Genomic DNA, 12376 nt, shown 5'->3' on the forward strand with positions numbered 1-12376 from the left:
AAAACTTTATTTGTCATTGTACATAGTACAACGAAATACTGTGTGTTACTTCTCAATATAAAGCCAAGGCAAGGCAAGTTTATTTGTATAGCACCTTTCATACACATTGGCAATTCAAAGTGAAAAGTTTACATAAGGAAAAAAAATAATTAAAAGCATTAAAACATTCCTGAGATCTAGAACCTCAGAAAGACTTCTTGCAAACATTTAGTTACAATTAAGAGAACATGAAATTCAAACAAGAGAGATAAAAAATTAAGAACATGAAAAACTAAAAGAAAATATAGTAAAATATACCCTACAATTTAGAGAATATGAAATTAAAACAAGAGAATCATAATAAATGAATCATACAAAAAGAAAAACAACGCACAGACATAAAACATGCATGCAAAACAGCCAATAATAATAGCAGCATATATAAATTACAAATATATTTAATAAGTGTAAGGAATTAAATAATTAAGTGTGTGTTGCCCTTTGATGGATTGGCCACTTTTTTCAAAACGCACTGCGACCCTGACCTGAAGAAAACGGTTAATAAAAAAAATATTGGAATAATGATCGTTATTGCCTCGTCTTTATGGAAACAAAAGACTTTTATTGTAGAATGGTGAAGGCATGAAATGACGTCATTAGGTCTTTTTCTACACGCCCGATGGTGCCGTTAATCGGATCCGAGATCAGATATTAATGAAAATAACGCAGTGTTTAATCAGATAGAAGAGACAGATCATTTACATTTGCTTTTAAATACAATACAGATAAATAAACAGTGGAGGATCTGATCTGATACCGGTCTGATACAGAGCATGATTCGATCAGTTATTAGAGCATGTATGATCTGATTTTATTCATTAATACACATTAATGACCAGTGTATAAATATAAATCATTATTAATAACACTAAAATAACTAAATATGTCGGGTAAACACTTTAATGTACATGAAGTGGGCTGCTGCATTAAATACTTCATATTTGGATTTAATATAATATTCTGGGTAAGTACAAAACCTTTGTAATGTGTTTTTTCCTAAATATTTTTGGGTCTTTGTTCCAGTTCTGTTCCAGTTCTGTGCTGCTCATGTCTGCACTATTTCACCCTCCAGCCACTTTATTAGGAACACCTGCACGTCTCCAGATGTGTTTAATGATCCAGTTAGATAGTCATGTGGCACCAGCACAGTGTTTAAAACGATACAGACTCGGATCAGGAGCATCATTTTATTTTCACATCGATACCAGATCTCAGCAGGGACCAGGTCAGGTGTCCTACAGACACATCTGGCCTTGTCTGAGCAAGGGGGGTCATTATTGCAACATCAGCAGCAACACCTGCTGTCTGCTCAAGGCTCCTGCATTAGTGGTAAAAGAATACATAAGTCTAGTGTGTTCCTCTGTGAGGTGAGTGTGATGGGTCTATGTAGGAATCTGCCACTGCAGAAAAGCAGTGCATTCCCTGGTGAACTAGTGGCTAGGATTCGGCGCTTTCACCGCCACGGCCCGGGTTTGATTCTCGGTCAGGGAACATACGCTATTAGAGCGCCCGAATAGCTCAGTCTGTAAAGCATTAGACTTTTAATTTGAGGGTCCAGGGGACAGTGGTAACCTAGTGGGTAGAGCTCTGCCAGCTCTGCCATGCAGCCACTGTTGGGCCCTTGAGCAAGGCTGTTAACCCTGTCTGCTCCAGGAGCGCCGTACAATGTCTGTCCCTGTGCTCTGACCCCAGTTTCCAAACAAGCTGGGATATGTGAAGAAAGAATTTCATTGTACTGTTTATGTGTATATGTATAAATGACAAATAAAGGCGTTCTATTCTATTCTAAAAGCATCTCAATACACAACACACTGAACCTTAAGGTAATGGGATATAGGATTTAGTCAGTCAAGGTCCTACTCTTGTCAGACAACATCTTGCTGTTTACGCCTAATTCTGACACTACCACGGAACATCAGAGTGTTTGCTGGGATATTTACTTTGGAAAATAAGGCCTGGCTCACTAGCAGTTATGTTCCAATTCAAGTCAAGGTTATATACCAAACTAACCAAACACTTTTAACTGGAATTTGTGTTATAATGAAATGGGAAAGGGATTTAAATTCCCCTCTCTTTAGCTACACTCCCCGCACATTCTTTACATTTTTTCAGATTTTGCATTCAGTCATGTGGCATTTCTCTGACAATCAAAGTATGCTGATTTGGCTTCCACTTCAGAATTTGCAGTTGCACTAAAGGCTTTTTAAATATGTAAATCTAGACCCTTCAAAAACAAACTACTACCATTTAATGTTCGTATATTAGTCAACAATATAATTAAGACATTTTTTTCAATAGCTGTATTAAAAACACCCTACCAATTTTAAGGTAGGACCTTCCACCATTCTCTGGAAGTACACTTCACATGTATGTGTTATTTTGCTCCTCAGCTTTTGGGAGTGGCCTTCCTGTCTGTGGCGCTTTGGGCCTGGAGTGAGAAGGTGAGTTCACACAAACAGACAACACATTTTGTAAAACATAATTTCATTTATTTAAGAAACAAAGTTATCCAAAGACACATCAACCTTGTAAAGTAGCATCCCCCATCCTCTATTTGAGGAAACCATTCACATTTGGCTATTCATGAATATCAGAAAAGACTTATCTTAGAAGAACTTTACTCTTAGAGCATTGTAAAGTGACAAGTGAAACAGTGAAACTTTTTGGACATATCGTTTATATGCAATTGAAGACTTTTTACACGTAACTTTTATCTAGCCATGTCCTTAGGGACCTTGCAGTGTGCACAGTAACACAATGCTAAAATAAAATAAGGGATGTTCCAAACTGTTGCCTGCAAGTTCAGTGGTAACTCAGTGGTTAAGGTCCTGAACTATTGATTAGAAGGTTGCTTCTTCATGCCCCACCACTGTCAAAGTGCTTTGGATAAAAATGTCTGGTTAATGCTGTAAAAATAAATATCAAGGCTAAATAGGGCAGCGGTAGCTACAGCACTTGACATTGCATTTGCTCACAATTGAACGTCTCTTTGGATAAACACATTTGCTAATTGCAGTAAATGTAAGTTGAAAGCATTCATTTCAAACAAGTGTTCATAATGGGTGAAACTAAAACCCTTAAACTCAATAGGGTAGCACTGTCACCTCACAGCAAGAAGTGTAATTAGTAACTACCGTGTCTGTCATGAATGTAACCAAAGTGTGTAAAACATGATGTTAAAATCCTAATAAACAAATAAACTTAATAATCAGCAGACATGTTCACATAATTTTGGTCACATAGTATCAGTATATTTTTTATTATCATATTTTTGCTCTGAAATTTAGATTATTTTAGCATTATTTGATAGTAGCTGCTATTTATGTAAAAACCTGTTTTTTTTGTGGGTTTTGGGTTACACCAGACCATTCAAACAAGTTTCCTCACAGCATTTGGATCCAGCCATGAAGTTCCTCTAGGATGTGGTTTTGTTTAGTGAAAACACCACAACCCTCTCTGTTTTCCAGGGTGTTTTATCAAATATCTCGTACATCACTGATCTGGGTGGATTTGACCCAGTCTGGCTCTTTCTGGTTGTTGGTATGGTGATGTTCATACTGGGATTCGCCGGCTGCATTGGAGCGCTCAGAGAAAACTCCTTTCTGCTCAAATTTGTAAGTGTCCCAGCTCTGTTACTTATTGCCCTTCTGCTGGTTAGAATTTTTGCATGCACACAATTAAGTAATTAAAATACTGTATATATTTGTTTGTTTGTTTTCTGTCTTTTATTCTTCTGTTTTACTTCTTTTATTTATTCATTTTATTTGTAGTTTTCAGTGTTTTTGGGGATTATATTTTTTCTGGAGCTGACTGCTGGAGTTTTGGCATTCGTCTTTAAGGACTGGATTAAAGATCAGCTCAAATTCTTCATCAACAACAATATCCGAGCGTACCGAGATGATATCGATCTGCAGAACCTCATTGACTTTACTCAAGTATATGTAAGTACAATTCTTTAGATTCTTTAGATCCCCTATTCCAAATTTTGCAACTTGCTTAGAATAATTAGTTGATGTCATGGTATGTGTTAACTACAACCTGGTAATAAGTGACAACTTTTTAATTATACACATTCTTATTTAATAAAGCAACGATTCTAATAATAAGCAATAATCAACACACTAACACTACTCTTTCAATAAAAAAACGAACTGCTTTTACAATCAATTTATGTTAGAAAAATGCCAGATGAATTTGATAGTGTTGCGACTGATAAGGTGTTACCCCTTTTCCACCAAAAAAAACCATGGTTCTTGAACCGGTTCTGTTTAGGTTTCTCTGAACTATGGTGTTCTGTAGAGAACCGACGCGCGTTTCCACCAGTTTTTAAGAACCAAACCTGCGTCATCTACGGTGGGCGTTACTTAACGAAAGTTAAGAGCAGTACTATCATGGCGGAGCGTGTAGATTATGTGCGAGCATTTGTGCTGCTGTTACAGATGTTTGTTTTTATGTAAAAAGCATCAATCTAACAATCGGTGATAAGAAGACGTAGACGTGTTTGTCGCAGTTGTTGTTTTCTGTAGTTCATTGATGTGAGAAGCGCTTTGCGCTTCGGTTTCACCACGACTCTCGGCACATATAGCCGATTTGCTCAGCGCTCGACTTAAGCGGTGAAACATCACTAAAGTTCCACAACACGAACATCCATCTGTGTGAAATAAACCTCAAATCTACTCTAAAATAAAACATGTATCTGTGTTTAGCTGGATTTACTTCTCGTGTGTTGTGTGTGTGGGCAGTGGGAGTGCTGTGGGGCATTTGGACCGGAGGACTGGAACCTGAACATCTACTTTAACTGCACCGAGACCAATCTTAGCCGGGAGAGATGTGGAGTACCCTTCTCCTGCTGCACTAAAGATCCTGCTGTAAGTACAAACACACACACACATACACATACAAATGCACAGAAGCGATGCTTCACAAATACATACATTCACCTCTAGAACTCCACAGACACGTGAAGCCAGCACGTTCAGTTCATGCAACTTCTCAGGGCAGCTGAACAGACTTAGGCTGCTAAATATCATATAGTGTAAAAATGAGTAATAAATAATTGCATTGCTTTTGCTTTGATTATTAGGGGATTATTTTCATCCAAACAGCAGGGCTAGTTGTGCACTCTCCGCCTCTGCTATGCTGTAATCAAAATCCACAGAGAAGAGCTATTCAGTCCTGCCTGTGGACAGCTGTAGTGCCATCATGATTCCCTGTTATATATTTCACAGTTATATCAGGTGAAGTGGCTTTTGTTTAGATAGCTGGAGCTTTCAGCAGAGCTGGTGTTTTCACTGACCTTGGTACTGAAGTTGTGTGTAAAAGAGGCCTGCCATCACACACACACACACACACACACACACACACAGTACAACAATGCCCTATCAAGGTTACTGGAAATGATACAGGCGTCCTTTTGTAGTGCTTTCAACGACTAATAAATTAATTTGTATTTATATATTTATTATAATATATGTATTTTACCTTGACCAGACCAAAGCAGTTGATAAAATAAATAATAATAAAAACTGCCTTTTGTTTAGTCATAATCTCTCTCTCTCATCTCTGTACAGGAGGATGTGTTAAACACTCAGTGTGGTTATGATTTTCGAGCTAAAGCCGTAAGTATTCACTCACTCTGCTGTTAACTACTAAAGCCACATTTTACCCCAACCATTTCAGACTTTGTGTGTGTGTGTGTGTGTGTGTGTAGGACCTGGATCAAAAGATGTCTGTCAACACTAAAGGTTGTGTACCGCAGTTTGAGAAATGGCTACAGGAGAATCTGACAGTGGTTGCTGGAATTTTCATAGGAATCGCCTTACTGCAGGTACACACACACACACACACACACACACTCTAAAAGCTTTCATGACCCACAATAACATTTACATTATGATCATTATTATTATATAGATATATAGATATAAATGACTATTGTTTCTTTTATGTTGCTAATACATATACATATTTTATATAAATGTATATATATTGAACTGGTGTATTTTCTGTAATTAAAGATTTATTCATTTGTTTTGTTGATTTTCAGATATTTGGGATCTGTTTGGCGCAAAATCTGCTAAGTGACATTGAGGCTGTAAGAGAGAGCTGGTAAGAACTACTGTGTGTGTGTGTGTGTGCTTGCTTTAGAATAACTTCTAAGGGGTACTTGAGTGGCTGTCTTCCCATTTTGTAGCCCTGACTTTGAGTCTCAGTGTTGCCACTGACCTGGTCAGTTGATAGACAGACACAGTTGGCCGTGTCTGAGGGAGGAAGGTCGGATAGGGAATCACTTGCTTAGAACAGCGACTCTCACTGTCTGGTCAAAGTGCTGGTATGAGCAGCAGAGGAATTTATAGAGGAGCATAGCATGTTTTATTGTACATAATAAAGCCCCCTGTAAGAATCCAGCACTGGTTGATGTAAAAAGCTGTCAGGGGAGGTTGCTGGTTTGTGTTGGGGGGTCAGGAGAGGTGTGTGCTAGCCTGCAGTCCTCCTTGCCAGCACTAGTGTCATGCGTGCAGCAGGGGAATACTAAGGAGGAATTGTGGGAAAATGGTATTATGTTGTAGTAACTGTTTCTGACTGTATTTCTTTTTGTTACTTTTAGTTTGTTCTCCTGACCTGGGGAAGTTCTTCACGGCCACTCCATCACCATCTTAACATCTCGTCCAGCAAACTGAACCTTCAGTTTCATCCTTTATCCTTTATTATTGCTTCACTAAACCTTTTTATATGTTTCAATTTCACCACTGTTCAACTTTTCTAACTACACCTGTAAAAAAGTGGGAATTTATTTCCATGTGCAAATCAAATCACGCTGCTTTCTATTTCTACAACATGAAGTGAAGTTCATGGGCAACTTTTGCGCCGGGAATATTCCTATTTACGATACATTAAAAAGCACATGAAAGCAGCATTACTATTATATCACTTCAGCTGTGCATCTTTGTGTAGAATGTTGCTTGTTTTGTAGTAGACCACAGGGTGAAGGGGAGTTCAAGTACACAACTTTCACCAAATTCCACCAAACCTGTACAAGTTTATGTTACAACTTTTGCAATTAGGCTGATTTTGCTAACAAGTAATGAAAGCTTATGATGACCAGTTAGTTTCATGCTTAATGCAGGAATCACACACGTACCTTTAATGCTACATTTTTGTGTATTTAATCCATTTTTGTGAAAAGATTTTTATGAAATGTGGAGATTCTGAACTCCACGGTTTGAAACTCGGCGTTGCCACCAGTCGGCTGGGCGCCATCTAGCAGGCATAATTGGCAAAGCCTGCAGCAGACTCGTTTAGACTATGTGGGTGGGGTCTTCAAAACGCTGTGTACGGACCCTGATTAGCAGATGGAGAGGCGCCTGTGCAGAATGCATGGGTGAAAAAGGGTTCTGCTAAGGGCTGCGTGTGGGTCGGAGGAGCAGCAATATACCCACCTTGACTGCAATCAGGGACCCCCCAGCAGTGGAAGACAAATTGACTACCCTAAATTGGGAGAAAATGGGAGAAAATGCAGAAATAAAATAGAAAAAAAAGATTTTAATAAAATGTAATGAACAGTTGAGCTTAGGGTTAGAGCAGGGTCAGCGTCCATATTATTTAGTATTGCTTCATATTTTTTTTTCACCCTTGCTCACATTTTTTTTATGAGTTCTGCTTTAAACAAGAAACAAAGCATAAAATCAAACTGTAATACTGTAAAAACACTAAAAACGTATTAGTTTTGCTTATGTAAATGCAGACACTTGAGGTTAACTTCAAGCTTATTTCAGTCAGATGCCAAATTGGGTTTACATTTAAACCTTTATATTTTACAGTGTGAGACGATTTTAGCATGTAACAGTTTGAAGCTTTTGTTCCTTATTAGCAACATTAGCATAGTAGCATCAGCACTGAAGTAAAGAAGCAACATTTTGGGGAGAAAATCTTACCCTACCTTATCATCATTTGACCTGATCATTTACATTTGAGTAAAAAAACTACCCTTATGAACATTTGTTTTTGTATTGTAAATCTCTGTTACACATGCTAGGATGTTAGCAAAAATGTTAATATGACAAATGTACTAATGGAATTGGATTTAAAAGCACTGCTTTAGTTTTAGTCCGTTTGTATAAAATGTTTATTACATAAGGATAAAAAATGCACTGCATGTGTACTTAAATGACACTTAAGTGTTAAATAATTTACTTCTGTTTGGTAAATGTATGTTAATATAGGTTTAATATTTTATCTATATGTTGAATTAAGTGACTGACTAGAATGTTTCATTTTTTGCACTTAGCCATTTTTTTTAATACTATACAATGTGTGGGTAGTGGGTGCTACATTGCAGCTACATGATGTACTGTATATCTAATCATTGTTACATTTGAGTAAGTTAAATCTGCCCATTTGTTAGTGTATTTAAGGTAGCTCTTGTATTCCAGCAATTATGGTAAAGGCAAAGTCATAAACTTAGTATGCAAAATTTCAATTCAAGTCCATTCAAATCCATTTAATTCGCTTCTTAAGGGTCAGTGATTCACACTGCTACACTGTTGCTTCAAAATGCACTTGTAATGCACTCTATAAAACACACAGGGTGACTGTTTTCAGCTAAAAGTGTCCACTCCCAGCCTGACACGCCCACAGAAAATTTCTGCTGTAAACAGAATATGGCAAAGTACACCACATTAGCTTGCTAATAACAAAGCACTACAATCCCTCCGTGGTTTTAGCATAAATACAAGTGACTTAAATAAAGAAAACAACTCCAGTTTTAACATGGTTATTCAATGCACCATACTGTTTGCTTTTTAGTTGCACACAGACCTTTTAAACCATGGTAGGAAGGCATTGTTTTGCGTTAAATGTACATTAAATTTTACACATTTGCACCCCACCAGCTAAAGAGTCAGTATTAATGTTGTGTTTTTCTTTCAGTGAGAAAAAAGTGTGTAACTGAGCTTGTTATTTAGTGACTGTGTTCCACTTGGATACAGAGATTAGATAGTTATCACCAGGTTTGTGTGTTGTAATTGATGTGTTTGATTATTAAAACTTTTTACAGTACTTAATTGTATAACTACTCACCACCCAGAGACGAAGGATAAACATTGTAAACAATAAAGTTTATTATGTTGTTCTATGTGTATTTTTTTTTTTTACGTTGATTGTTACTGTTGTATTCTATACAAAAATCTGTACAAACAATTATTTGTAAGTTGTAACTATGTGGAACAGTAGTAACTTTTCTGAATGGTCAGTTGTAATCTAAGAGCCACCAAAACAGGTCTGCCATGATTTTAAAAAGGAAACCTCTGCTCAACAATTGGGTTTCTAAATATTTTTTTTTTATTACATAGACAAACTAAAAGCCCTCTTAAAGAAAGAACCATGTGAAGTCAAGTGGTGCTAGTATTAAACTCTGGATCTCTTTTGCTGGCAGCAGAACTGGTGCATTGCAGAACATTGACAGAATAAAGAAACCCTTCCAAGAATGTGTGCTCTGTACTGAAAAGTCTTTTGATTTTGTGCTAAAAGATCTAACCAGACTATGAAATGCTACAAAATGCAGCTGATCATAACAAAAACAGCCGCCATACCAGTCATTTTATGTATCGCATCAATCCAACAAACCTTTGGTTTCTAATTTACCTGGAGTAAACTTGATTACACAACCGTTCCTGCAGCAGGGGTGCAGTGTGGGTAATCCAGAGGATTAGGAGCAGCTGTGCATCCTTAATCCATCACCATTCTAATGGGATTAAATTTCATCTCCCGGACTCCAGTTGCATCTAATCTGAGAACAGCTCGCTGTCTCACTCTAGTCTCGTGCCGAATTATTTACAGTGCAGGATTTGCCAGGTCCATAGAGTGGTGTGGTGTGATCATGACTTCATTTAGGTATTTGACTTATTGTTGGGTTTATGTTCATCAGATTTCTAACCACACCTATGAGGTCGTTCTCTTATAGAATTGTACACTGGTGTGAGCCCAGACTCTATAACTTTATATCTCCTCATCCTCACTGAGCTCATCTACATAGTTAGGTCCACGTCTTCCATTACACCTCATGTAGGATGACATTTGAATATATTTGTCCTATCTGATAAATTTTCTCGTTATGCTTCCTCAAGCAACCAGTTCAGCTAATTAAATAAAGCCAGACTTAATTTCAGAAGCTCTGTAGAATATTAATCTCACTAATTTCAATCTTGAAGTTAAGCAGTCATCTTAAAGTTACTACAGGAACACTATGCTACAGTAAAAATCAGTTCTTAAAATATTGTGGGGGCCAAGAGTCTTAGATGGTAAAAATGTTTCTATTTTGATTTTTTCTCAAATTTGATTCAGTGTTTGAAATGTTACATTGAAATCTTAACCAATGGACTGTTAAGCTTCACCTCTATTGTGACCTATAACACTACAAAATTAAAAGCATCTGTAGTTTTAAAGACGCTCTGAAACAGTCTAACTTTGCAGAACAGTATGGGTTAGGATGACAGAATTAGCATTGTACTGTAGCTAATCTGAAATGCACTGAGGATGCTATTTAAAGTGGAGCTGAAACTGACGGGAGTTAATCTGTTGCTTCTCATGAACAGGGCGATAATCAAGCACAGGACCGAACACCATACTCACTAGGAAGAAAAGATATTATTTTAAATTATATTTTGCACTCGTATTGCTGTGAAATCTATCACCATGTGTTCATCAACAAATTGTTCTGTAAAATATATAAAGTATTATAAAATATATTATTATCACCATGGCATCTTTATTCGCTTTTCCACAGACACAATGCAACCCCTGCTCTCATAATAGTTACAATTCTTTTTTAAATTATTAATAACAAACAAGCACTAAAAAAAGCTGTTTTTACAAGCTTTTTTTACAATGGCACTCTGACTCTAAAGTTAGTCTGCTTAATCAGTTGAATTTGGTTTAATAACTATTTCTTAAATATCATGTATGTAAATGTGTTGTGTTTTCATCATTTTATGTGCCAAATGGGCAGTAACAGGAAGGGGGCAATTACTTTTTCATACCACTGTGTAAGGCTAGAGAGAGAGAGAGAGAGAGAGAGAGATTTACTTCTCTGATTCCTGGCTTTCTCATTCCTGATCCATGTGGACTGAGCAAGTCAGGAGTCCGACTGTCTCAAGGTAAAAATGTTGTTCATCTAAATAATTAGAATTTGTATTCTTTTTTTATAGTTTACTGATGAGCAATGAAACTCATTTTAATTATCTTTTAGATTATAATAGTTAATTTAATAGTAGATTTGATAGTAGATTATGATTGATTAGGTTTTATTTCCCATAACATTTCTCATTTTCCAACTCTTACATGCAAAATCGTACTTTTTCTTCTTATATACTTTTTCTTATTTTTTTCACATTTAAAATGACCATAATACCTAAAATATGTGGAAAATACATTTAAAAATAATTAATTTTACAATTAAAAGTCTTAATCCAAGCTTTATATGTTGTATATAATTTATATATTACTATTATTATATATTAATATTTTATTCTTTAGTTTTAGGTACATATTGTTGATCAATGGTATCATGTAATTATGTAATTATTTATGTATATATCTCGTTTTACTTTAATTACTTGTAATATTACTGCTTCTTTATTGTATATTTAAAGTGTTCGTAATAATTGATAGATTTCTATTTTTCCTCTTTTATCTTTGAACTGAATTCAGCATCACAATCAGTACATGAACCGTAATCAATGTATGATTTTAAACCTTTATCATAAAAGCAGACAGTGAAAGTATAATCAAATGAATTATAATGAAGCCAGCAGTAATGGAGCTCAACAGATCATCAGTTTTAAACCGGATTTAATCATTAAACTGACAGATGGAGATGTTGCACTCCGGAGGGTTTTAGCGGGGGTGTGCTGATCCTAAATTGTTGCTACAGCTGTAAAAAATTTTTTTATTATTCTCCATATAGAACAGCATATACAGTTTACTCACAGCAGTATTGTGATTTCAATGATTTCTGCAGCTGTTCTTTGTCTGTGACTGAATCATTTCAAGAGATTTTCTTGTCCTCAGTAAAGTTTTTTATTAAGTTTATTGCACATTATATAAAAATCTGCTAGATCAAGATGTACACACTTAAACAAAAAATATTTGGTGGTGTGGAAAGTTCCTCTCCAAAATTTGAAAAATAAAACAAGAAATAGAAAAACATATGTTTTAAAAAATAATGAAAGTAGGGGCGATCATTTGTAGCACATGGCTGGCAGATGATTCGGTCACAGGTCACAGAGACTGGCTAACTAGTTAAGGTTTCATTATAAAAGAACAGTACAGGCCTAAATGC

At 36.2% G+C, this 12376-nt stretch overlaps 1 protein-coding gene across 1 annotated transcript; it reads left to right on the forward strand.

Annotated features, from left to right (window-relative positions):
- Window positions 1-922: 922 nt before the first annotated feature.
- Window positions 923-9524, forward strand: tspan5b (tetraspanin 5b). The gene is made up of 9 exons (XM_063008846.1): window positions 923-1003; window positions 2430-2480; window positions 3507-3653; window positions 3810-3980; window positions 4782-4907; window positions 5610-5657; window positions 5750-5866; window positions 6086-6147; window positions 6647-9524. Exons 1-9 carry the CDS (start codon window positions 923-925, stop codon window positions 6657-6659), a joined length of 816 nt encoding a protein of 271 aa, XP_062864916.1. The 3' UTR covers window positions 6660-9524.
- Window positions 9525-12376: the final 2852 nt, after the last annotated feature.

Source organism: Trichomycterus rosablanca, chromosome 14 (genome assembly GCF_030014385.1).
Source record: "Trichomycterus rosablanca isolate fTriRos1 chromosome 14, fTriRos1.hap1, whole genome shotgun sequence".
NCBI lineage: Eukaryota > Metazoa > Chordata > Actinopteri > Siluriformes > Trichomycteridae > Trichomycterus > Trichomycterus rosablanca.